At 45.0% G+C, this 26028-nt stretch overlaps 12 protein-coding genes across 12 annotated transcripts; 4 read left to right on the top strand and 8 right to left on the bottom strand.

Annotated features, from left to right (window-relative positions):
- Positions 1-270: 270 nt before the first annotated feature.
- EYB26_001975 (uncharacterized protein) lies at positions 271-1457 on the top strand (the record flags this gene model as incomplete). The annotated part of the gene is made up of 3 exons (XM_054261283.1): positions 271-498; positions 553-1173; positions 1230-1457. 3 exons carry the CDS (start codon positions 271-273, stop codon positions 1455-1457), a joined length of 1077 nt encoding a protein of 358 aa, XP_054117258.1.
- A 1218-nt stretch (positions 1458-2675) lies between these two features.
- EYB26_001974 (uncharacterized protein) lies at positions 2676-3062 on the top strand (the record flags this gene model as incomplete). The annotated part of the gene is made up of 3 exons (XM_054261282.1): positions 2676-2895; positions 2940-2959; positions 3024-3062. The coding sequence occupies 3 exons, from the start codon at positions 2676-2678 to the stop codon at positions 3060-3062; spliced, it is 279 nt and encodes a 92-aa protein (XP_054117257.1).
- Positions 3063-3261: 199 nt separating this feature from the next.
- EYB26_001973 (uncharacterized protein) lies at positions 3262-4056 on the bottom strand (the record flags this gene model as incomplete). Its single annotated transcript, XM_054261281.1, has 1 exon — positions 3262-4056. The coding sequence occupies one exon, from the start codon at positions 4054-4056 to the stop codon at positions 3262-3264; it is 795 nt and encodes a 264-aa protein (XP_054117256.1).
- Positions 4057-7866: 3810 nt separating this feature from the next.
- On the bottom strand, positions 7867-8205 carry EYB26_001972 (uncharacterized protein; the record flags this gene model as incomplete). The annotated part of the gene is made up of 1 exon (XM_054261280.1): positions 7867-8205. The coding sequence occupies one exon, from the start codon at positions 8203-8205 to the stop codon at positions 7867-7869; it is 339 nt and encodes a 112-aa protein (XP_054117255.1).
- Positions 8206-8584: 379 nt separating this feature from the next.
- EYB26_001971 (uncharacterized protein) lies at positions 8585-10018 on the bottom strand (the record flags this gene model as incomplete). The annotated part of the gene is made up of 4 exons (XM_054261279.1): positions 8585-9349; positions 9428-9794; positions 9890-9938; positions 10003-10018. The coding sequence occupies 4 exons, from the start codon at positions 10016-10018 to the stop codon at positions 8585-8587; spliced, it is 1197 nt and encodes a 398-aa protein (XP_054117254.1).
- A 971-nt stretch (positions 10019-10989) lies between these two features.
- EYB26_001970 (uncharacterized protein) lies at positions 10990-11897 on the top strand (the record flags this gene model as incomplete). The annotated part of the gene is made up of 3 exons (XM_054261278.1): positions 10990-11095; positions 11158-11749; positions 11813-11897. The coding sequence occupies 3 exons, from the start codon at positions 10990-10992 to the stop codon at positions 11895-11897; spliced, it is 783 nt and encodes a 260-aa protein (XP_054117253.1).
- Positions 11898-12185: 288 nt separating this feature from the next.
- EYB26_001969 (uncharacterized protein) lies at positions 12186-12671 on the bottom strand (the record flags this gene model as incomplete). The annotated part of the gene is made up of 1 exon (XM_054261277.1): positions 12186-12671. The coding sequence occupies one exon, from the start codon at positions 12669-12671 to the stop codon at positions 12186-12188; it is 486 nt and encodes a 161-aa protein (XP_054117252.1).
- A 571-nt stretch (positions 12672-13242) lies between these two features.
- EYB26_001968 (uncharacterized protein) lies at positions 13243-14236 on the bottom strand (the record flags this gene model as incomplete). Its single annotated transcript, XM_054261276.1, has 4 exons — positions 13243-13488; positions 13554-13809; positions 13880-14018; positions 14089-14236. The coding sequence occupies 4 exons, from the start codon at positions 14234-14236 to the stop codon at positions 13243-13245; spliced, it is 789 nt and encodes a 262-aa protein (XP_054117251.1).
- A 419-nt stretch (positions 14237-14655) lies between these two features.
- Positions 14656-16475, bottom strand: EYB26_001967 (uncharacterized protein; the record flags this gene model as incomplete). The annotated part of the gene is made up of 3 exons (XM_054261275.1): positions 14656-15507; positions 15574-16326; positions 16416-16475. 3 exons carry the CDS (start codon positions 16473-16475, stop codon positions 14656-14658), a joined length of 1665 nt encoding a protein of 554 aa, XP_054117250.1.
- A 574-nt stretch (positions 16476-17049) lies between these two features.
- On the top strand, positions 17050-19020 carry EYB26_001966 (uncharacterized protein; the record flags this gene model as incomplete). The annotated part of the gene is made up of 7 exons (XM_054261274.1): positions 17050-17349; positions 17431-17627; positions 17703-17812; positions 17863-18011; positions 18083-18227; positions 18366-18632; positions 18725-19020. 7 exons carry the CDS (start codon positions 17050-17052, stop codon positions 19018-19020), a joined length of 1464 nt encoding a protein of 487 aa, XP_054117249.1.
- A 994-nt stretch (positions 19021-20014) lies between these two features.
- Positions 20015-21169, bottom strand: EYB26_001965 (uncharacterized protein; the record flags this gene model as incomplete). The annotated part of the gene is made up of 1 exon (XM_054261273.1): positions 20015-21169. The coding sequence occupies one exon, from the start codon at positions 21167-21169 to the stop codon at positions 20015-20017; it is 1155 nt and encodes a 384-aa protein (XP_054117248.1).
- Positions 21170-24051: 2882 nt separating this feature from the next.
- On the bottom strand, positions 24052-25400 carry EYB26_001964 (uncharacterized protein; the record flags this gene model as incomplete). The annotated part of the gene is made up of 2 exons (XM_054261272.1): positions 24052-24537; positions 24588-25400. The coding sequence occupies 2 exons, from the start codon at positions 25398-25400 to the stop codon at positions 24052-24054; spliced, it is 1299 nt and encodes a 432-aa protein (XP_054117247.1).
- Between the last annotated feature and the right edge of the window lie 628 nt (positions 25401-26028).

Here is a 26028-nt window from a genome sequence, read left to right as displayed (position 1 = left end):
CGGATCCCTAGACTTGACTTTACCCCGGCCCAATCACTAGCATCAAAACAATGCATGGATTTTTAACTGCAAAGCAACTGCCTATAGATGTCTATTGCACAAACACTAGTCCTGCGAGATGATGTTGAATGACAAGAATATAAAATGCTTATTGCGGAGAGCAAAATTTGAACATGTCCATATCACCCCGCATTGATCTACGTTTTCAAAAGGGGCCCCTTTTCGTTTCTTGTTCGCAAGTCAAGGTGATCCCAAATTTCAGGCTTCAAAATGTTTCTTTCCATGAAATCCGTCTCCGTTTTGGTGTTGCTGAGCCAGTTCGCAACAGCCGCTCCCCCATCAACTCCCTCAAACCACGGCGAAACTAGTTCCAAATGGAAGTTGAAAAAGTTCAAGAGCCTGGTCACCTTTGGAGATAGCTACACTGATGAAAGTCGGTTTGGCTATTTTTACAATAATAACGGCAATGCGCCGCCTGTTGGTTGGGTCGACCCCGTGGTAAGTTTTCTCGATTGTATTTTATGTATGAGAAGAGAAGCTAATGACTCCAAGAACAACAATACTGCATCCGGTGGCTACACCTGGGCCCGCTATGTTGCCTCTGACGCGAATGTCAACCTCTATGACTATGCCGTTAGTGGTGCAGTCTGCTCTAATGAGATCACACCTCGCTGGTTCGCTCACATCAATGGCAACTTCCCATCCGTTCTCGAGTATGAGATACCGGCCTACGTCGCTGACAGTAAATACACCACAAATGGAACCCCGTTCCTGGATATCCCTCCCTCGGAAACAGTGTATTCAATGTGGATTGGAACGAATGATTTGGGTGAGGCTGCATTCCTAACAGACTCTCAAGTGCCTGGAAAGACCCTTCCGGACTATACAGAATGTGTATTCTCGGCTCTCGACAAGATCTATGCGAATGGTGCTCGGTTCTTCGTCCTCCAGAATGTCATTCCATTACAACTTGTGCCTCTTTATGCGAAGCCGGAAAATGGTGGAGTATATCCCAACCCAGATGGGGCCACCAATGTCACCGAAGTCTCGTATAGGATGTGGGAGAGCGTCAAGTCTGTCAACAATATCTACAAGTATCAGCTCCCATTTGAGCTGCTGATTCAGAACAGATATCCCGGTGCCAAATTTGCCTTTATGGATATGTATAGCATTGTAAGACTTTCTTTTTGACTAAGGCTGAGAGAAACCCGCTAACCATAGCTCCTTAGATTGCCGATATATACTACAACCCTGACCAATATTTCGCTTCACCAGCCAATGTCACCGGGTATATTAAACAGTGCGATGCGACTGGGAAGTGCTCTCTTGCAGCAAACCCAGAATCATTCATGTGGTTCGATGATCTTCATCCATCAACGAAGACTGATTCCATTATTGCAGAACGATTTGTTGAGGTCGTTCAAGGTCGAAGCAAGTACGCTACGTATTGGGGTTGAAGACAACAAAGTATGACTCGTGTTTCGTTGTGAGAAAATAAATACAAGTCAAAAATCTGTCGCTAACATAAAGACCTGGCGTAACGTAACACAAGACATAAGAAATTTCGTATCGAGGTCCCTCTACCATATTCACTCCACCCAAATCGTGTAGACATCACCGATCAAGTAACACAACAGTTACGAACAACATCAATGCATAAGGCATAAGATGCTTTGGTACAAACCACGCTTCTACTCTACACTTTGAAGAGATTACCCCTGCCAAGCCTGCAAGGAACGATGCTACTGATTTTATACTTGAAAGATTCCCATAACGGCAAGCCCCTTACGTCGGTACATCATCCAATCATTTGACTCATATAGCTTGTTCGCTAGAGAAGTGTTGATTTGACCCTATATCATATGCTGGTGTTGATATGCCTAAGTAGCATCCAATTCTTTGAAGACTTGTCGTTCGGAGCGGTCAGGCAAAAGTCTCAATCTATTTCCATGGCTTTTAACGGGTCATAATGTGTTACTATAACTACCATAATGAACGCATGGATGACAGCCTCATGTTGATCTGTCATTTCAATAAATTCTGTATGCCATGTCTGCCCGCCGTATTTTCTGCAATCTGGTAAGTTATCAGAAAGCAAAAACCGGTAATGCTCACACTGAAATGATCGTGTTCTGTCAGTACTAATAGAAGCTCTTGGATAGGTCTTTACTGATTCAAGAGCTATATTGGAGCACGTGCATACAGACACCGATCAGTGATCACCAAGTGGAACCTTTCCAAGCAGTATAGTGGATATATGCTTGAATGTCAAATCAAGTCATATCCGTTAGATGTCTCTGCTGCATCTTCTTGATTAATATATGCGGCTTTATCGATACCTCCCTTGCTTTGCGCCATTATGAGAGTTACTTCTGCCGAAGATTGATGATATGTCATTCGTTACGATCAATCACACTTGCCATTGGTGTACAAGCAAAAGGAGAACAACATTGAAGCTTGGACCAGACGAAGAGATATAAAATCAGTCAGATCATCTCCACGGTGGACTCCATTCTGGAATTATCAACCATCAAACAATCTCTCAAAGCAACCCTTTTTTTAAAAAAAAACATACTTGACAAATAACTCAAGGTACATCTTCATCTCCATAGGCGAATAGATCGATTACTAACACTTCATCTTAGTTATCCTTGGATCTATCAACATCAATCAAAATGCAGTTCTTCACCAGCCTCACTGCCCTCTTCCTCGCCACCATGGCCCTCGGCGCTGTCATCGACACCCGTGCCGACGGCAGCGATGCACTTAACGTCAACAAGGAAGTCGAGAACGTCACCTGCAGCCCCAAAGGCGGTGCCTGCGTCGAAGGCGCGCTTGGATGCTGTGAAGGCTTGCAATGTTTCATTCCTCCCAGGAGCGGCTGGGAGCCTCAGGGTTGGACTTTGCAAGGTGCTTGCATCTAGATCTTCTGAGTGAAGTGAGTCAGGCCAACAACCAGGTTAGTAGCTATCTCTCATGTTATTGTTCTTACGGTTAATCAGTTACTGATATCGAAAGTCTAGTCAACAGTCGTTACCGTTTTAGCAGATATGAAGGAATGAAATGTGCGCTAGGATTACATAGTTTGAGAATATACGTATCTATTATACTGTATGTACTTAATAGATTGTGCAATATGTACTTTCAAAGATAAATACAACTTCTTCTCTCGGAGAAAACTTTCACAGATAAACATCCAGTTCCTATCCCACTATGTTCAATTGGATTGGCATGCCCAATCCACGTACTGCGGCAAAAGATTTACTGGTAGGTGACGACAACCTGGTTGCCAGAAGCGCTGGAAGTGGTGACAACATTGCCGCTCTGATCAATCAAGTCGATGAGATTAGCACCAGAGGTGCCGACGGAACCGCCACCGTTGGTAGCGGTGGCATCAGTGAAGGTGACGCTGTCGAAGGCAGGGAAAGGAGCAAGAGACTGGGATCCGCCATTGATGATGGTGAAGTCCTCAACGATCCACTCGGCGTTGGTCTGGCAGAGGGAGCTCTGAACCTCACTGGAGGTGAACGTGTGGGTGACGGATTGACCGTTAGACTGGTTGGTAATGGTAGCAACACCGCTGGTCTGGCTGGTGGCCTCAACGCTCATCTCGATGGTGTCACCAGCAGAGATGTCGATACCGGAGAAGTCATAGGCGTTGTCGGGAATCCACTCGTACCAGGAATCGTAGGAGACGGAGCTGCCTTGGATACAGAAGTCGAAACCGGTCTGCAAGAGAGCGCTCTGGCAGGTGTCTCCGTCAATACCGACCCAAACACTGGCGCAGTATTGGGTGGTGTCATCACCACCGCTGGGGATGGAAGCGGTGGGAGCAACAACGCTTCCGGAGACCTTGGTGAATCCGGAGTCAACAAGGACAGCACCGGACCAGTTGGTGCTTTGGTCGTTGTTCTTCTGGTCCAAACGGGTTCCAGTCACACGGGCGTTAGGACGGCTGATACCATGGCGGTTGCGGCGAGCAACGCGCTGGGAGAGAGGAGAGGCAACGGCAGAGCCGGCGAGGAGAAGGGCACTGGCAGTGGTAGCGAACTTCATTTTGGATGATCTCTAGAGTGAAAGAGGAGAAAGCGAAAGATGATTATATGATTTTCTTCTGTGGACTGGATGTCTGGATGAGAAGTATGGATCAGAGGAGGCATGGGGATCTTATTTATACCCGAGATCAACTATGAAAGCGTTCCTATATTCACGGAGGACCTTCCAGTCTCGGTCAGGGTCAGGGTCGTATGAAGAAACAATATGAGCTATGACGATACTTACTGTATTAGGTTGGTAGCAGGATAGATTGTTTAGTTTCATCGGACTACGCATTCGGTATCTGTTCGTCTAATTTAGCTATTTCAAGCGCAGTGGATGTGTAAATGGCCATGCATGTAGTTACAGTGCATCGAAGGGCTAGCGCCCCGGGGTAGTGTGCACTGCGGTGTTTGATTATCTTGATACGCAGTATGTCCGTTTACGTGGATTCATGGAGAAGCCCAAGTGACGCAGCTCCGTGTGTCATGGCAAGGCAATCTCAAAACAATGCCTCTTTGAAAATATTATCAAAGCTTAGTTCTATCAGGCACCCTTCTTTATTCTAGTACTCAGGAGAAAGCATGGAAATCAGTCTCAGGGACGGGGTCTGGAATCCCCAACTCGCGACATCCGGATGGGGCTGAGGACTAATGAGGGCAACTCGAGGATGTCCAATGGCACTAAACCTGCGCATATCGTCCCCTTTTCTAGTGCAGACGATCATCAAGTCTTAGCCCTGCCAGTCATCAGCCACGATACGACACTACAGCGAGCTATGCTCGTATTGGTAGTCGAACGTGCCCGTTCAGCTGGTTGGTTTCTGTTTTTGTGGATCCAGGGAAGTTGCTAAGCCTTTGGGCCCAATAAATGAGGGAATTAATTGTGGAGAAATGCTGACAGGACATGCCACCAGTCAAGGCTTGAATCTGGTGCCTGGGGAAGGTAGATGTTGGAAAAATCAGCCTCAGTGTTATTTACGACATCAGGCTCCAATAATAACTCAAATAGAGCATGTTTTTAAGAGGCTGTACAGTGAACAATATTGCTTTTCATCGTAACAGAGTTTCAGGGTTGCGACGACGTGGCACGGGGGTTTCTATGTTGCAACATGGAAGAAGGATCATCGGTTTAGGGTTGCTGTCTGTTTCAGCCTCCACAAAACCACACAGATTGCCCAATTAGGAAACCCCGACCATTTTGTCCCAAACATGCAGGCGAAGACGCTGTTTCGTTATTGGCTTACCATGAAATTACGGACGACACTGGGTACAAGACCCTTTACCAATCAGTGTGTGTAAACCTTTTAGACCTTTTATAGGCTACCTCATTTCGTTCGCTGTGTTTACTTTAATTTTTGAGTGTTCTGCCAGGTGCCTGCCTATTCGGATCCTTTGGAATCAGTGATCACAATATGGCTGAGATCGATTTGGGCTCGATTCACCTTTCCAAGAGAGATGCCAGATTTCGGCGATTTTTATGGGACTTTGTTCCGGCATAAGAATTGTATGCCCTTCATTTACTACTTTGGAGCATAGCGTATGTGCAGTGACATTCGAGATAGATCGCCTTCCGCCTTCAACACACTTCTCTTTTTCTAAGTCCTACAGCTAAGACGCATCATCTACCTCATCGGCAACAATTTCTCATTCATGCAAGACGCCTCAATGTTATGGCAATTCCAGATACTAGTTGCAAGGAAGTATTTGATTTGGATGTCTTAAGAGCTTATTCCAACATTTTTGGTCCTGATGAGGATCTTAGGGCCCGGGACCTGATACCTGATACATTCGGCTCTCCAGGGTTTTTCTTCAGTAAACATCTGACTGAACGTTAGACAAACATTTTTCCTATTTGGCGAGAGCCAGGATATTATAATGAGAAAAATTGGGAACCGTTGATATGGTTGATAGGTAGTATGATGCGTTTAACAGAGATCCATTATCTGCTCAAAAACATGTTCCCAAAATGCCTTCTTGAAGTGATCCACAACATCACTCGACCTGTCAATTAAACGTCTGGGGCAGACAGGTCTTGCAACTTCGAGAACCAGGGCTTGAAGGAGTCTTATCATCACCCTCTGTGGTATCGGAATTGAAAGATCCTTTTGAGATGGATCTTCTGCAATCACCTTGTTTACATTCACTCATTATGGACTTTAAACCCTACAGAGTCACAAAAACCCAAGTGGCGGTTGAGGGCATCTTTCCTTTGATCACAATGGCACCGAATCTTAAACACATAGAATTAACGGAGGATGTTATTGGCGGAATTAACCAGACCACTGAATATAACCAATTTTTAGATGACTATATCAAATCGAACAGCAGTCCACAGTACTTGGCCACTCCGGTTTTCTTGAGACACCAAGGTTACTGCTTTGATTCTCTCAAGGAATGGAATAAGTCGACAGACTTTTCTTCTCTGGGAGAATTCGAGTTTCCTAACTCATTCTCCCCAGTTCCCAAATTTAGAATATTTATATCTTGGTCTACAAAGCCCTCTTCTAATGCTACACGATCCAAGCTTTGCAAGAGATCTGAGTTCTATGTTCAATAGTCTAAATCCGCTTAAATATATTCGCGCTTATTTTCCTCAAGATACAGCTATCATCCATGAGATTTTTGCTTACCATAGTAGAACATTACAAGGATTTATTATTAAACCATACATGCCTCCAGGTCAAAACGCGCATGAGAAACACCCATTATATCCTCTATTCAATTCTTCTAACCTTATCAGCCTAAGCAGACAAGCGCCTTATCTTAAAGAACTTCAGCTTCCACTCCGACGTTCTTTGGGTAGCCAGACAGAATGCGAATTGTATAAAGTGCTTGGCAAATTTCCTTCACTTCATAGTCTTGTTCTAGATCTGGACTACAATTTTCGTGAGAGCATAGCGAGAGATTATAATCAATTCTCTGAGCAGAATCCAGAATTACCAGCCCGTATATTTTTATCAATGTCGCCATGGATGAGACATTGGCCAGGGCGATCTGGGATAGGATTGATCTAAGCGGAGGAGGAAGGCGCTTAAGGAATCTTCGCATCTCAATTATCGGGGTCTCTAGCTTGAGACGGGCAGAGGGTGAGATTGTAAGGCGCCTAACTAGTCAATTTCTGATCTCTAGATCTATGTCTTACGTGGGTGGCCATATGAAGGTAAAGGAAATTGGAAAAGGCCAAATTGAATCGCAAACTGCAAGTCAGCTGGAATATGATGAAAGTGAACTGTTTGAACTGCCGAAGAGAGTCCAAGAGGTTGTTTCCTCCCTTTGGCCCTCTGAATCAGAGGACTTTACGTGGGATTTCTAGTGGAAGAGCCTTCCGCTACAAGTGGAACGTACGCTCGATGATTGAGATAGTCATAAATATGGATCATATTGGGAAAATATTATGATATATGAGGGGTCTTCAGTGCCAATGAGATTGCACGTGGCACCACCACTGCCAGTGGTAGAGTTTGCCAGTAGTACTATATCATATGTGCCGGACCAAGGACATCACAGTCAGGCCACTCCGACAACTGTACCGCTGAGTACGCCTTTATACTGTCTTCTGCAATAGTACAGCAAGCTGCTTGGTAATTTTTGTTGCAGTACATAGAGGTCGAGCCTATTTCTACTGTGTTCGAAGGGCAGGCTGGATCGCACTTCCCGTTATTGTGCGTGTACCACCCACAGGTTGGCGCCGCACCGTTCGAAGGGCGGCAATACGTATGCACTGAATCAGAAGGGCATCCTGTCTGATCCAACATCAACTCGCCCTTTCGAGCTCCGCTGTCGCCCCGAGAAACGGCGGTATACCCAGAGGGGCAGAGTTCTCCACATCCTATCCACATACATTGGAGATGTTGCTCGTAAACAGTGATGTTTTTCGTGAGCTGCTACCGTCGCCGCGGTACCGTTTCAGTGAAGTAAATGGTCGAATTGCAGTATTTGAAAGCGACCGTGAGAATGTTCCGCTGGAATCGCCATGACTAACGGCCCAGACCATCGCACCGAGACATTCGGATCTAGCAAAGTCCGTCTTCAGCTTGAATGAGGACGCATCGTCGTATGTGGTCCATTGGTCGTCCCAAGTGAGTATCTCCACCTCCGCCTCTTGATCAAGACTTGATTCAATACGTCGCAGAGCAATTCTATTCTTGATTTCACTGTTCATGAGCATGCTCAACGTTCGACAGCAATTTCCTGGAAGAGACCCCGAAGAGAATGCACAGCCAGGCTCCCTAAACCCAAACAGATGAAGATTCAGTACGTCGTGCCTGGCGCATTTCATGTCAGAAAGGAACCTACGTGCAGCTGGTACTAGAAACTGTGAATCCTCGCCCATGGAATGCCAATCCCATAACTACTTTCTGAAGAGGAACATTATTTCGCCAGAGAAGATCGAAATCAAGCGTAATCTCTGTCAGGTTTGTATGACTGCCCAGTGTTGTACTACTAGGAAAAAGTCGACCCACACTTGTATTTCCAAGTTCTGAGGCGCACGGCCGTTCTCATGGTTATCTTCTCTTTATGAATACAACGAATATGAACAAAAATCGTCAGGACACCCCGAGACCAGACAAATAATAAGACGTCGTATCAATAGCTTGCAATGCTAGCAATGTTAAGCCCTTGACTGGTGTATCATTATACCAAGATTCTAAAATGTTTCTCGCTGTTTCCCTCTGTGCCTGATTCGGGCTCATTTGACCGACCACCTGCAGAGGCAATATCATGCGCGAATAGGCACAACCTATTATGAACTGAGAAAGATACTGGGACGCGGAAAGGATTTGTTTCGAAGCCTCCTCAATCTCAGCAACAAGTGTTTCATCGTGCCAGTTCTCGATCGGGAAAAAGCATGGCCAAGGAGGAGTAGATAAGGTTGTCGATGATAGAATGCCGAGGATAACGATTCTGGCGCAAGCACTCATTGCAACTATCTTGGCGTGTATTGGACTGGTAAAGTCATATAAATCACAGTAATCTGGCTCGTTCTCATTTGTGCCAATATCTGGGGCTAAGATCGAGTCTCTGCTTGAAGGCATCGGCCGTAAGAATTGCAATATGTGGCCCTGTAATTCATCCAGGTCTTTCTTCATGGAGTCAATCATCCATATAAACTTTTGCTTTGCGCTGTCTTGTTTGAACGTATCCACAGCGTAGTAGAGTTCTTTGCGCAGTTCTGATAGGTATTTGGGTATTAAAAGAAGGATATCATTAATTATTTCAAACTTTGTCCTCGTTTGTTGGGGGAATGGTGTTAATAACCACTCTTCATTAGCAAGACATGTTGGATTTCCTGTCATCAAAGATACATGAATCTGCATGATGTTTAGTGTTCATATTGATGGCATAAGCCTTGCAGATTCCCATGAAATAGTCACAATGGATTGACGTACCGCGTGTCCCCTGATTGCCAGGAATAAATCGTGATATTCAGGTTTCGCAAACAACTCGGGGCCTTTGGCTTGCAGTAGAGCGACAGCGCCAATGACATGTTGCTCATATCCACCAATGACAGTAGTTTGTAGACTCTCATAGATAGACATGAAGAGAGCCGCATAAATCAAAAAATTATCCTCCGCCTCATCCGTCACGTTATCATTGAGATGCTTCAATCTAGTTCGTAAATAGCCGAGTCCTCTATCATACCATTTCAGGGCCTCCTTCATCACACCGGGCTGTTTCGATTGAAGAGCTATAAGTACCAACGAGGGAGCGAGTAAAGGCGCACGCATCCTAATTGAGAGGTTTTGCTGTAGTAGGCTAGGCAACCGTATAAGCCATGATTGTTTGTCTTGACCGCTGCATACTCGTTTTCGTCCTGAAAGCGTGTAGTATTGGACCAGATTGGATATTACCTGTATGTCGTGCAACGGAACGCTATGAAATTCTTTCCAAACCCCAGAACTGGAGGTTGAATATTAGAACCTAACAATTCTCCGTATGAATAGGAATAGCAAACGTTACGCACAGCGTACATGACTCATTTGACCTCCTGCTCGTCGAGGTGGACCCTCTTTGGAGCTGGCGAATAGGCCCACGAGCAGATGGACCCGTTCTTATAGCAGAGCCTATTCGAGTCTGAGCATTATGATTCGCTGCATGTCTTGCGGCCTTATTATGTATGGTAGAAACATCTGTGTTGACAAAGATATTTCCCTGAATGGGACAAGGACATGGCCTACTCGCGGCCACACAGGGACCACATTGTGGATAAACCTCGTCGCACTGTGATCATATGGGTGTATTAATATGTGATAGTATTGCTTTATCCCTGACAATCACCAGCATATGTAATTCCTCCTGGGTTATTCCATCTGGGCAGCGTCCACTGACCTTCTTTTTATGACGGCGACAAGATGCGCATGCTTTGCTTCGTCCGCCCCGTCTAACCATCATATTGATCCCTTAGAGACTCTGGTCCGTAAGTGGCAGGCTTCTTCGGCTCTCTTTTGGAGATAACGAAAGCTCAACAGTGAAGAAAATGATGTCGAGGAAGAAGTCAAAGAGATTAAGTCTAAATTCCTGGGTTTGACTGGTCGGTTCGACCACTCTTAACCATATCGGGAAAATATCGCGGTGTGGATCTCAATCTGAGCTCAGGTGTATTTAGACCAATCACAGTGCTCAGATTTCTTGAAGTATGTATATGGATTGTTCGTGGCCCTCACAAGTTCTTTTCTTTTTCTTTTCTGTTTTTATATATTTCTTTTGATATACATCCTATTTCCGTTTACTGGAGTACGGATCTTCCGGAGATATCACAAATTCCGAATGGCTACCGAATGGAGACTAGGAAGTTGATGGATATGAAGAGAGGAACGTTCTATCGTGCAGGCCTCATCCGTCATCTTCCCTTCCTATTACAATCATCTTCGCTTGAACTACTAGCGCTTCTTTCTTTTTAATATTGAACCATTATCGTCTTGAGTACTTTGACCTGTATCCTTATATTACCATGGCCTCCAAACACTCCAACGCATGCTGTGAGACCCCAGTGCCAGTCAACGTTGCAGATTATCATGCCCAAGGAAAATACTTTGATATACATGGCGAGAGAGTCTGTGAGTATCATTCTACTCATTGAAGAAGTATGTGTTCAAGTATCCTAAATATATTGGAACAGATGTCGCCGGTGACAAGACCGCTACTCGCGCCATTGTCTGGGTCTTCGACATCTTCGGATTTTCACCCCAAACACTACGAGGTGCAGACACCGTTGCTGCCAGTCTTTCGAGTTCATCAAAGGGCCCTGCAGCAGTCCTTGTTCCTGACTGGTTTGACGGCGCCGTGGCGGACAAAGCCTGGGTACCCCCTGTTACAGACGAACAGGCAGCAAAGCTCGGAAACTTCATCAAGACAAAAGCCGCCCCCGAGCTGGTCGTTCCCCGAGTACTCAAATTTGCTGAGGAACTGAAACAACAGCAGCCTGTTCTTCCCAATGTTCAGACTTTGGGTATATTCGGATTTTGCTGGGGCGGCAAGTTAGCCTCTATAGCGTGTCAGAAATCTTCGAATAGTGTCTTTGCAGTCGCTGTTCAGACGTCCCCTTCAAGCGCAGATCCTGAAGAAGCAGCGTATATCTCAGTGCCAATGGCATTGCTCCTTTCCAAGGACGAAGACTTGAAGACGATGCAGAAATTCTATGGCAATCTTCCCTCGTCAGATAAATTCATGGAGAGATTTGAAGGTCAGATACATGGCTGGATGAGTGGGCGGTAAGTTTTCTCTTCCTTCAGTTACGGTATTATTGATTTTAATGGATTAATTCGGGAGATTAGTGGAGACCTCTCTGATCTAATGATCAAGGCGGAGGTTGAAAGGGGATACAAACTAGCGGTAGAATTCTTTGAGAAATATCTCTAATTGATATTTACTACGGGTTGGAGGTATGAATATTAAAGGGAATATAACAGTTGGTCCAGAACCTTAATATGGGAACTTCAATATCATTTATAGTCTTATTCTTGGAAATAGCGTCGGTAGCTGAAATTGCCAATCACAGTACTTAGTGTTTCAGTGGACATGGTATTAGGAGGTTTGCGGCGCATTTGACTTCGATCCATGTCAAAACCTGCTATTTCCCGCCAATCGTAGGTCTCAAACGCGGAGCATCGCATCTCTATTGAGAAAAATTCGCGCCATGGCATGCCTCTACAATTTGCCCTCTTTGACCAAGTTCCGGATGACATCGACTGTCCCTTCAACGGAATGTTGTGCGATACCCTTCTCCCTAGCATAAAAAGCATCAAGCTCGTCTTGCGATGCTCCTGGGTGATGCCACTCAAAGACATAAGTCATGTACAACTCTCCACTAGCGCCCTCGCTGATAATATTTCCAATGAAACTTCCGTCCGGCTGCACAAAGTCGACTCTGGCGTCTTTGTATGCCGTGACTGTCTCTTTGACCTTCTTTTGGTTCTCGCGGAATACGACATCGCGGATAGTGACGATGTTTCCTGTGGAAGCATCTTCATTCTCGGATATGACAGTAGTTGATTCGATGGCGTTAGGAATGAATGTTTCTGCGGAGCGAGTTTTGAGTAGCAGTCCGGCCCAGACTTGCTCCTTTTTGAGGACTGGACTAGCCCCTGGAGGATTTATCGGGGCGGTAAAAGCGATATTGTTGACTGAAGGCATGATTTCTGCAGGTAATCCTCTAGAGAGGGGTAGATTTGTTGTAGAAATGAGGGTTGGAAATCCAGTGTTGGAATAAGAGTTGTGTTAAATCTACATGCACTCGCAACTACGGAATGTACCCCTTGACAAAGGATCGAGGCTCAGCAATTCCGATTAGATAAAGAATTCGAGAACAACGGACTAAGAGCGTTTCTATATTGGTCTCACAATCTTGGGCGAATTCCAAATGACGTATACATTCGACATGGAGATACCGTATGTATTACATTCCCCACTTACAACTCCGCAGTTCAACGAAAAACATTCAAAACAAAGCCGACGCAAGCTATGCCTGAGAAAGAGTTTCTCTTTTACAAGCTAATACTATATTAATTATAGAAAATTATATAGTTGTATTTATAAAGTCTATTGATCCGACTAGTGCTATCTTGCACGAAACACCAAATCTGGGGGCTCGATGTAACCATGGCTGCGCCTATATAACAAAAGCATCCTCATCAGCTGCCGAGTTGTATAAAGGAACAAGGTAACCGGAATCTCTGACCACTCTATGGTTCCTCCCTCAGCTCATTCAAGTCTTCAACTCTATTGCCTGGCCAGCAATACGCGTAGTGTGTTCCTCTGGATACCCGATTTTGTATCCTGTATACAAGTAAATGATAACCACGCAATACTCCATCAACAACGCCATGACAATGAATGGAACAACTGGGCCAGTCAGCGAGTTCCATGTCTGATCAGCCCGGTATATGGAAAGAAAGGCGTAAGTTAGGCGTACGACGAAGAACGGCATTGTTAGGGACGCGTTACGGAGTACCTGGTATTCAAAATGCCATCAATACTTAGTTGTTCTCAAGGAACCTGGGATGATAGGTCACTCACTAAAAAGCTTGTTTGGCTAAGCTTACTCTTCCTTGACCAGAAGAATAGCTGGAATGAAAGAAGGCAAGCAACAAAAACAGTCACGATACAATAGCCGATTCGTACAAGTTTCGTTCCAGTTTCCTGGTCATCCGGGCTGTCACTACCTTGGAGACAACCACCCGTAATAAGGACAGCGACACCCGCAAGGAAAAGCAATCGAGAACAGATGATGATCTTTGCGAGGGCTTTGTTTTTGCGGAAGTCAATGAATGTTCTACATTCGTCAGAGAAAACTGGATCAGTATACGACGAAACTATCCTAAAATATAGTTAATGAAACTCACATGAGATTGATTAAACCAATTGTAGCTGCAATGCAAGGAAACACCCCGACATTCAACAGGATCAATGTAGCTATCAGGAGTCCATTGCTCGAAGGTTGATTTTCGTAAAGAATGACAACTATGCCTCCGGCTAGACGAACTAAATTCGAGAGAATCAAACTGTCAGCATACTTGTTTTAATTCCATGACAATGACATATGAAAGCCTACCAAGAGTGAAAATCAAAAGGACAATCCATGGAAATAGAGGAAGCGTTCGGACTGCGCGTCGAAAAAGTAGTAAAGCAACAGCAGCAATAACAGCCGGTCCGTAGAATGCAATCTGAGCAATACTGACTTTTGAGTGTTCATTAAGCATTTTGATTCAATGTGGTCTGGGGTCACTGATCAGAAATTGGGCAAGACAACAATCGAGAGTTTGAGCGGAAGATGTAGGGAGAACGGGACAAATGCAGCTTTATATAACCAACGAGGAATTTCTTTTGAGAGTCTTCCATATAGAAATTCACTTCTTTCCATCGTACAGCGACACGATGCCTTCCATACCAAAACCTTCAATATTCGCATGTTGCGTCCTAATCGGGTATAGCTGGCTCCTCGCTCAGATTTGGTGGGACCCGCAGTGGGGCGGGAGCTTAACTTAAAAAGGATCGGAGGGTCTTGGCGTTGTACCTCAACTCTGCACTAGACCGTTTTGGGATCCAACATGCGAATACGGGTTTGGCCTCGGAGGCTGAGTCGAAGAGGAAACTTTTGAAATGGAGATGATATATCCAGTCAAGAATAAACTCTGGGCTGATTAAAAGTTGTGGTGTAGTTGAGAATCCGCAGCCCGCGCCCTTGAAGTTTTCGTAGCGTTGCTTCCATCCATCGCACCTCCCTTTCTAATCCTGGGAGGTACTTGACCGTCTCATACACCAATGTCAGAGGTGTTCCAGCCGACCATGTTCCCCATACAGCTATATCTGTGTCAAAACAGTATTCAATCGATTGACAAACGTCGCTGATCAATATTCTGGGGTCTGCCCTATGTCCCAACGAAGGAAAATGGGATATATCGTATTTGTATGAGCCCAATGGTTGTAGCCGTAGATATCTGCAATGGCACATGTTGTCGTAGAATAATTCACATTCCGGAAAATTAGAGCAATGCGAATCTCCAGCGTCAAACTCTAGGCTGGCTATTCCTTGATAGAGAAGGGACAGGCCATTACATATCAAGAGTGAGATGGCCCAGTACAACATAAGCGACCGAGCCACTGTCATGTTGGGAAATCGGTAGGCAACAGGAAACACTTTTCCACGGATGGAATCATCGGCTGAGTTAGTCTCTTTCGATAAGACTGACCAATACATGGGTTGTGGGAAGTCCGTTTCATATTCTTTGTAGACATCTTGAAGCGTGGAATCCATTTTCCAGCACTTCGCAAGACTTTCAAGCCATGATTCAAGCTTTTCAACTGGCCCTAGACGCTGTATACGATCGTTTTCTTGGAATATTGTTGATGCTTCGCACAGACAGTCTACTAGTCGATCTATAGCGCGTTTTGGGCGTAGCTTCCACGGCATAGTCATCCACAGAGGGCTTGACAGGAAGCTTGGGACGTGATTAGCCATACTAAGCAGAGCCTACACATTTAGCCGGAGTCAGCAGGCCAATACTTTGTTGTTATTTCCTCTTCGGGTCAAACGTACCCCTTGAGCTCGAAGGCCTAGGAATAGCTCATGCGATACACCCGACACATGCCGGCCAGCACCACGAGCCTCAACAAGCCTCATACAAGCCATGCAGTGATTATAGTATGCCTGCCGGCCATCTCCAGGACACTCCATAGCCTCGTACAAATCAAGACACAAGCATACAGCAAGTATTTCGTCATTGAACATAACGTGTGGATCCCAAAGGGATTTCTGAAGCTCCCGAAGCCCACTGGTATAAAACCTTAGACTCTCATTGACAAAGTCCCGGTCATCATGTTGTCTACCAAGAATCGAAGCAGCGATGGCTGACACTGCGGTTTGTAGAGCAGGTGTTTTCATGAAAAGCTGGGGTAGTTGTAGCATCCATGGTCCACCCCAACCTTTGGAAGGGTCTATTACACCACCTGCACCTGTTGGAATACAAGCGGCAACGAAAACGCTTAGTAACTGTTGACGGTTTGCTAGTCCACAAAGAAGATCGGAAGCCGGAAAGAGAGAAAAGCGGTGACGCCTGGAGCCACTAGAGACACTTATTCCATCTGTCAGACTCGACGTCTTCTGTGAAGTTTGAGTTTCTTCATGAGACTTAATTGTATTTTGACTCGGTGTCTTAAATGAGCTCGTGACGACAAGCTTTTCGTCGGTCAGACTTGCCCGGACAGGGATGAACCGAACATCTTTATCATATCCCAGACACGTTCTCTTTGATTTAATACAATTCGCACATACTGGTCGTTGTAAATCACACTTTATATGAATACAGCAAAGTCCCCCAGGTCAGTGACAAAAAGCAAATTGCATAAAGAAAAGTAAGTAGGTGTTTTTCATTCACGTACAGCTATCTTGCGCTTGCGACACGTTTTGCATCCCTTCGACTTCCCAGGTACTCCGACCATCGGTGACTGCTTGTTTTGGTCAGAAGATATCTCTTCCCCAGTAGATATTGCTCAGTCGTCGAAACACAGATAGAGACATGAGCGAGATCGACGGTTGAACAGTCAGACAGGTAGTTATAACTAGTTGATCAACGTTGGTTGGTCCAAGCCTATTTCATACTGGTGGGGCTATACGAGTGCATCAACCAATCATAAAGCGGAGTGTCTTCATTTTGCTTAATAATGTTGGAACAGCATATGATTGGAGAAATCGACAAAGTGGATCGATATCAGTCAAACTATGGAATAATTTCCCAAGTCGACTCCGACTGTCAAGGATATCCTTTTGGTTTGAGCTCCAGACATCCTCTTTTGATAATCTATTCATGATTGCTTGCCAGTTGATACTCCTCTCGCTACCCACAAGCTTGTCAATACGAATGACGGCTGTTGCGAACGCATTATTCCGTTCTTTCAACATTCAAATGCACAAGGCATAACTAGTTCTACACTGGATACGCGATGCTGTAAATGTCAATTTCATTGCTCAATAATCATCTCAACTCTTTTTTCACCGTATCATTAGACGCAGACAATGGCAAACATCAGAGATAGAAATATAGCTCCTCAAAATGGAGCAGTAGACGAAACCACCCCTCTCATCACTTCCGGAAATGCCTTAGAATCAGATCTTGTCGAAAATGGGGATATCGAAGTACAGAATCCGGATTCCAAGGAGTCCGAAAAGTTGCCTATGGCTCAGATTATGTTACTCTGCTTTGCTCGCATTGCCGAACCCATCGCTTTCTTCTCTATCTTCCCGTTTATGAGTCAGATGATTGAAGATGCAGCCGGAGTTGCCGAGTCTGAAGTTGGATTCTATAGTGGTCTTATCGTACGTGCCTGGCTCTAACTGTTATGCGGCTATTTCCCCAGCCTGCTTCCATTGTTGCTTTCGATGACTGACGGCGGGTAGGAGTCTATATTCTCCTTTACTCAGATGCTCCTCATGATTCCTTGGGGGCGAGCTGCGGATAAGTTTGGAAGAAAGCCAGTGCTGGTTGTCTCCATGGCTGGTATGTCTGCTTCATGTGCGTTGTTCGGAATGAGCCGCACTATTTGGCAAATGATTATATATCGATCTATTGCAGGAATCTTCTCCGGAACTATCGTGTAAGTGCTATTTTGCTCATTCCCAAAGTTTCTTGACGTGATATATCCCATATGAGGAAACTAATATGTAAATAGTGCTGTACGTGCATCAATTTCAGAGAACAGTACCCCAAAAACACAAGCCCGAGCATTCGGCTACTTTGCTTTTTCAAATAACCTAGGCATTCTCCTAGGTCCATTGATCGGTATGTCATCTTGGGAGACACAATGAGGAGCTAGCAATTGACCAACCTAGGTGGTCCCCTTTCTCGACCTGCGGATCAGTATCCTTCTGTTTTCGGCGGAGTCCAGTTTCTAAAGGATTATCCTTATGCTCTCCCAACTCTTACAACCGGTGCCATTGGCGCAACTTCATGCATAGTATCTATCCTGTTTGTCAAAGAGGTCAGTAATATTGAATATCGTTTGCTATATGCTGCACAGATCAAGACAAGTTAATGATGGTTCCATGGTAGACACTAAAAAAGCCAACTCAAGGAGACGTGAATGGGTCGTCACCTAAGGCCATGACAACAACCGAGATCATGAAGGCTTCTGGTGTGTCACGCGTTCTGTTCGTATATACATTTACTATGCTTCTCGCCTTGTCATACACAGCTAGTAAGTTCCCGCCTTCATGACTCTTTTTAGTGTCTCAAAATTCCCTCTCCTATCCCTAGTCATATAGCCAAGACCGTAAGTTAATTCGATTTTCACCACAAGTTGTACCGGTTTTCTATTTCACTAGTGTCGAATTAGGGGGCTACGGCTTCAGTGAATTACAGATCTCCATCTTCATTGGGGTTGGTGGTCTTGCGCAAGCTATATGGCTCCTTTTTATTTTCCCACGGTTGCAACAACGCACCGGAACTGGAGGCATTTTACGACTTTGTGCTTCTGTGTGGCCTTTTTGGTTTGCTGCCACTCCAGTCGGCAATTATTTGCTGCGACTCAAGCTGGATACAGCGTTCTGGGCCTTTGCTCCACTTTTGCTGGTAGTAGGAAGTAGTGTCGCGATGGCTTTCAGTACGTCTTTCCCACAAGTCATTCAAAGTTCAGCGCTGTGTCGTGAAGTGATCAATACAAAACTAACCACGTCGACTTTTCTTAACTAATAGCTGCTTGCCAACTTGCTATCAATGATGTCTCACCCTCTCCAGAGACTTTAGGCACCGTAAACGCAATCAGTCTAACGCTTAATAGCGCCCTTCGTTCGGTTGCGCCCGCTCTGTTTGCCAGTCTATTCGCCACTGGTGTCAAAAAACAGATCTTTTATGGTTACTTGGCATGGATTATACTAGTTGTTTTGGCAATTGGCTATAGAAGAAGTTTACGTTGGTTACCTGCTAGAGCAGAGGGCAAGATAAACAATAGTCCAACAACGGCCGAGGGGTTCGATGATTCGGAGGAATAAAAAGTCGACTACATATTTTTTCACTCAAAAGTTTTCGATCTTCTCAATTGGTTATAAATGGGAGGATTCTGATCACAGACCGGGAAATTCTCATGGCAAGCTTCTCACGATTTTACTGATATTTGCATAATAGAGTCTGCATTTAGATGACTTCTGATAAAACTTGTATATATCTTGATCTCGTATTTTGCATATACATAACATTTCTATCATTATGATGCTTAATAACCACGGCTATGGAGATCGAGATGATCCTGTCACTTCTCTTTTCAGGGTACTGAGGGTTGCTTCTTGTACTCTTCCCGCTAGTTACTGTGCATGCTCCCCGGATCCATGCAAGCCACAAAAGTATGTATGTACCTACTACAACCTCAAGGGACTCTCTCCTCCAGCCTGAAAATGAAATTTCGTACGTAGTTCAGACTTTAGTCTGCTCCACCGTTAAATCTCGCATACAGATTGTGATTCTATATGATCTTCTATTATATCGACAGGGATATCACTCATGATAACAGATTGACTATTAATCGGTCCATGAAGATTCGGATTAGGCAATTTGTGGAATGAGCTATACAAGTGAACGATATGCATCTAGAAGATGGATTGCCGTGTATAAGTTACACTATCTACATTACATCTATGCGAATGAGTGGTTCATCACATCCTTGACATACCAAAGATAAGATCGTATAACTCAGTACGTTACAGGCTTCGGACAAATAGAAACAGGAACGAAACATGTAGTGAGGCAAGTAGATTATAGTCACAGTAACGCTATTATTATTGTGTTATAGAAATCTATGTCGGAGGGGCCGTAGAAGCTATGTATTTCACCGGCGTTTGATCTCCTCGGTCATAATCAACCTCTTCGTTGTATCAAGCAAAATTATAGTACAAGGTTTGTTCATACAACTCATTATTTCTCGTTATTAATAATACACCGGGGACCTCAGCCAATTGCCGGTCATGGTAACTATAGCTATAGCTGATAGTTCTATGCCAACGTGGCAAATGTAAGCATTGGATCCTCCGGTAGCTTGCCGTAGACAGCTTGATAATGTTCGGCGGCGTCATTGAGCCATAGATTCCCAGCATGAAACGCGTCGACCTGCTCATACAAGAAACCTGGGTGCATAGGACCGGTTGTATAATCCTCGATACACTCGACGTGGCCAGCCGGTGAAAATGGTGGTGGCGTCAAAGGATAAGACAGATTCCCTCGTCCAAATTGCCGGTCCTGTGACATGGACATAGAAGCACCGTTGCTTGCGAGTGTTGCTGGGTCCATCATGTGTAGGTGCTCGCTTGAAATGATTGTTTCTTGAGGCTGTTGTAGGATGACAGATTGCGCAGGTAGTATATGAGATAGAGCATCGTTGTTATGCTGAACTATATTTCCAACAGGGTACCCATCATATACTCTGTGTGTAAGTCTTTGCGGAATGTTCCACATGTCGTGATTCGGGCTTGGTTTGGCTGTCGGTATGGATATGGAATGACTGTCCGGCGTTGGGTCGTAGAGTTCTTGTGGCTCACTGGTAGTATAGGTATAATGTGACTGTTGCGTTCGATGTGACATTGATGCAGATTGCACTTGTTGAAGAGACATTATTGAATTTCTCATATAATCTGTGAAAACATTCAATGGGGGTGCCGAAGATGTAACTGAAGCTGTAGATGAGATAGTCTCGTCCAAGATATCAGGGGCGGAAACTATTGAGAATGGCGAGTCCACTGGAGACGTAGATGGTGAAGGTTGGATATGTTGAGGTCGCCCACGTCTGTCAGGCTGTCGATTGTGATGTTGTGATCCAGCATGCGAAGTTTGAGGGCGACTCTTTTTCTTACTGTATCCCAAAGATTGACTTCTCAGTAGATGTAACTTCGACGGTGCATGTGTAGTATGACTGTTTCTGGCAACCTTGATTTCTTGATCAGAAAAGTTATCGCCCTGTTCCTGTCGCCGTTGCTTCGATTTATTGGTAGGCCTTCCAAGGCGGCAAGGTGGGCTAAAAACACACTCCTCGCCAGCTTCTTTGCATCTTCGACATGGGTCATCATCATTTTCCGGTGAAAATCGCATACAACGCTGCTTGCGCTTATGACAGCGATCGCAAGCTGTCCGTAAAAGAGGGGCCTCTGTGAACATGGTGCCGTTTGTCTTGTCTCTTTTAAAAGGCGCTTAGTATCACTAATGAAAGAGGACTATGCCGATGATCAAACAGATCAAAGCTGTGGGTCGATGAGAAGATGAGCAATAGTAAGAACAATCTGTCAACAGTCCCCAAACATAAGGGCAAGACAGTGGAGAATATAGGAATAAGTAGGGGACTTAAGCACTGGGATCTGAAGACAAGGAATTCAGAGGGGACCGGCCTGCTCTTAAAACCGGCTAATAAGACTTCGTTATTCTCGATCTTTTATGCTCCTGAAGGAAGAGAAGGGACAGCAGGATATACGTCAGCTAGACTCAGCTCAACAAGCACCAGTAGTGCTGTTGAAGTTTCTCCAGGAAACCTAATCGCTGACAAATGACCTCTCTTTAGAATATGTTTTCCGTGTGGTGTTCGAAATCCGACCCGTACCTGGTATCTAGATGGTAAATAGAAACTTTAAAGGCTCGGTATTGAGTGATCTAGCTCTGGACTTTGCGGACCACTACACACTACTCCGTCCTCGCTACGGGGAAGCGGGACCGTGTTCAAATGAGACGCCACCAAATCGTATCAGTGGGAGACATGATGGCTGAGTGCGAAACATGATATTAAGGGCGTTTGCAGAGTACAGGCCAGACAGTCGACATTGTCACGAATGCGACTCTAGCATGATCAGAAACCGAAATCCAGTACGATAGGCAGCTACGTACGTATGCTATTTTCTCATCCATGCCATACTACAGTAGTGCAGCTACTAATCTTGACGTACGGACTCTGTACTGCATTAACTCCGTATGGTACACATTGTGGCCTGAAGACGGGCCGCCGTGAACTCTTTTGGTCGCACTAAGAGAAAGAAATCCGCCAGTGTGGGCTGGATTCGTCTTCTAGAATGGCACGAGAAGATCTATGCACTTACCAACAATAGCGCCGGTTTAGTGTGGAATCATAGTGTGGATTTCTTCGCCTAGGCGAAGAACTAACCACATACTGCTTGGTCAATCAGCAGGCTAATGCACTACCGCAGCTCTTGAAGTGAAGCGACAGGGATATGAAACAGGAAAAAGAAAAGCCAAACACTATCTAGCGAGCGGGGTTTGACTTGGACATGGAAAGCAAACTACGGAAGTAAAGAAAGGAAACGCATGTGAAAAAAGCAAGTATGTCGAGGGGTTCGATGCTGCCTGCCTTTGGGACAGATAAGGCCATGGAAACAACAATGGTGCGTGGTCGCCGTCACGCCATGAGATTGAGTAACCTTGCAATCTAAACAGTGGGGATGTTGAACGATAGCCGGTATGGGGGAGTCTGCAATCTATCTTGATGATCCGGGAAGGTGATCGTACCGGTACTGTGAACTGCGGAGATGTTTACAGCCAGGTGGACTTACGGCGTACGTACTCTTCTTTTCAAGTCAAATGACAGCAAATGAAATAAAGCTAGTGAACTTTCTTTACCGGTATTCAACGTCCTGCCTAGTGCTGAGTGGTCGGGAGCAGGTCAACATAGATATCATTAGACCGACTAGGGATACTAATCTCCAAATGCCGGTCGGATTTTGCACACGTTAGTCATAATCCGTACAAGCTGTTAGGTTACCAGCCAGGTCATCTTAACAACATACATACCATTAGTCTACCCAAACAGTACGAATACGGATGCCAGGTACAGACTCTGGAAACTAGATCGGGGATCCAGTGAGAAATTCAATGCAAAGTTGCGAACACAAAAGGGGCCAAAAAGGGGCCGTCTAATCCTTCCCGGTAGAGCCAAGTTGCCAATGCTTCGATGGCTCTTAAGTTACCGGTATTATCCGCACGGAAACTCTGGGCGAGACTCGGTAAGGCTTGGAGGATAGTTACAAAGCAAGTTACATAGTTTACAGGGCAAGTTAAAGAATACGGAGGTGGCGAATTACGATCTGTCCAGGTTCTTTAACATTCATATCTCTGGCCTAAAGTCTAAAGAGGTCGAGGAGAACTAATGGTCTGTTTATTAGGTTAACTAACTACCCCGTACTAACTAGCATAACAGCTAGGTGTACAGACTAAGTTAGTTACAGAGTAAGGATTATTATGTAGTCTTTTCTACTCCGTAGTTAGTTATTGGAAACCGAGTATTGGTACAAGCACACGTGGTTGGCAAAACCCTAAATCCGCGTTCTCGGCAACAAGTGGCTGGCTCATGATTAATACGAAACAACTTTTAAATGATTCACAAACAACACAAACTATTTTAACTTATGGATCCCTGCAGAGTGAAGCGGGCACAAATGATATCATGACAGTTGATTAACTATCCCCAAGTAGACCGCCATTGTGGTGGACAACAGGCTTGAGAACACAGAAGATGCACCATTGGCGGGCAGAAATTCATTTGATCCATATTCCCTCAGAATGTAGCATTGCACTCATAGGCTTCAAGAACAGCCATCAAGGCTATCATCCCACGATCTCAAGTTCTCTGTAGCAGGGCTGTAGATTCATGATTCACTCTCCAGGAAGAAGTCCCGACGGTATAGCCTGATACATTAAATTTCACTCAAGTGGTCTTCCAGCCTAGCAAATTATGTGAAGGACAGTGGCTCAAAAATGGTGGGGGAAACGGCCTTAAAAGTCTCCTCAAAGGCTTACCTATTCTGCAGATCAAGATACACAGGAGATAGTTATTATCGCTGAATGAGGCAAATGGTGGCTTTCACAGCCTGGCGTACGGAGGTGTGAGTCAAAAGTATTGGGATGCGCTAATTTAGTCTGTTTTTTTGATACATACCCTTACATACAGATTACTGAGGCAACCAGTGCCGCATTCAAATTTATATTATAGACGCCCATGAATGTAGGCTAATCTAATAAGCAATATAACGAATTTGAAGCTATTCACAGTTCTCCCACTCTCTTTCTGCCTCAGGCTCACCCGCTAGATAGGCTCGAAATGACAGTATCCCTTTCTGGCGGCAGCGCTGCCTTGGATTTGCTCGAGGCCTACCTTCTTTATACTCATTTCCCCCCTCTAGGCGGATAATTTCTTCAATATGGAAGGGGATCCTCTCAATCCAAGCTTGGATCCGATCTTGTGGGAGCTCTTCCCAAGCCTTTAACCAAGCCTTTTTAGCTGTTTCTCGATCTCCAGGTGCTCCAAGAAGAGTAGTACGTCTCTTGAGCCAAAACCAGGCCGGTTCAACAGCATTCAAATCTGGTGAGTTCCCAGGCCAAAGGAGGCGCTGGATCTCATGCAGATCGTACACCTCTTTTTGATGGAAATGAGCATGCGCAGGAGCCCCATCCTCCATAACTAGAGTATGAGGTCTTGATTCCTTACACTTTGCTGCAAATGGAAGTAATTTGGGCGCAAGGATCTCCTATATAAAGAGTTAGCCTGTTTATTAACTTTATATGGAGATTGCTAAACCTTTTGATATCGATACCAATCTACACCGCCCTTTCCTTTTCGCTCCAATTTGCCTAGTTTAGCAGTGAATTTGAACGTGGGTCGACGGCCTCGTCGAGGCTCTAATCGGAGACGTGAGAAAGCATTGTTTAACTCCCATTCTTCTCGTGCGTGTTGTTCTCGTCCTCGATTCACAATCTCTAACTCTTTTATAGCTTGTTTCTTAGCGGCAGCGCTCTCTGGATCAAATATATGGCATGGTCCTTTATGATCATATGAAAACGCCCCCCAAAACATGAATTCAGAAGTGTTCTTGAAGCGCCTGCGTATAACTGTGGGATCGTAGCACTCCCAAGAACGTCGCCAAACTCGGTTAGCGCCTCGTCGGTGGCCTAGGATTATAGACGTCTCATCAGTCCATATAATATTTTTCCAGTCCTCAAGGGTCCAATGGCGGTGGCTCAGGGCAAAGGCGAGTCTTTTCTTTCTCATATCATCTGTCAGTCCGGGTTTCCAAGTTGGCTTGCATTTGCTAAAAGAATAAAATTTCAAAAGACGTAAACAAGAGGATTCAGAAATACCGGCTTCAAAAGCAAGGACCTCCGCAGATTTCTCACGACCTGATCGATCCTTGGTTAGACTTGCCAATATAGAGGCCTCAATCTCCGGAGTTGCTACTTTGGGTCGTCCCGAGCGAGGTTTATCCATAATATAACAATCATCGACTAGAGCCTTGACCGCTGGGTTATATCCTGCTGATCTAGCGCGATTTATAATATTATGAACGCTCTGGGGCGGGATCCCAAGCAGATTAGCGACCTCCGAAGGCTTCATATTGGCAAGAAAAACCAAGGTTATGATCTGGGAGCGCTGAGCGATTGAGTATTCTCTTGTTTTTGCCATTCTGATCGCAGTAATGGAGAAATCAGTGAAGGAATATGCGTAGAATGTAGCGAGGAGGATCAGGTTCCTAAATAAGCAAGAATGGATTAGCAGGTCAATATACTAACATAAAAAGCGGTGTATAGATTATTGCACTCAATTAATTGTTGTTGGGAATAGCTTCATGGTTGAAAAAGCAATATTCTTGTGATTGTGTGAGAGAGAAGGCAAGTAGCGCTTCCCAACAAGTTGACTTCCATTTACTAGTGTCCTACTGAGTAAAGCCAGTACCGTTTTTTTCAGCTCTGCGGGGGCGCTAAGAGGCACTAATTTTTAGTGTGTCCCAATACTTTTGACTCACACCTCCGTACAGCGTACTTAGATACAGTTATGTACCGTACTGCTATTTCCTAAACTACATGATCTAGTTATGCTAGGTTCACATTCCATCCTGGAGTTGGCAAATGGAACCGTAGCCAATAGAAGATTGAAAAACATACTCGGTACAGAGCTGAGCGACGGCTATCGGTAGGCGGATACGCGGGTCGGATAACTCACAGCAGCGGAAAATTTTGCCGAT

The sequence above is a fragment of the Talaromyces marneffei genome, chromosome 1 (assembly GCF_009556855.1).
Source record: "Talaromyces marneffei chromosome 1, complete sequence".
NCBI classification, from domain to species: domain Eukaryota; kingdom Fungi; phylum Ascomycota; class Eurotiomycetes; order Eurotiales; family Trichocomaceae; genus Talaromyces; species Talaromyces marneffei.
The sequence above is the reverse complement of the archived record's forward strand: the minus strand, read 5'-3'. Positions and strand labels throughout refer to the sequence as shown.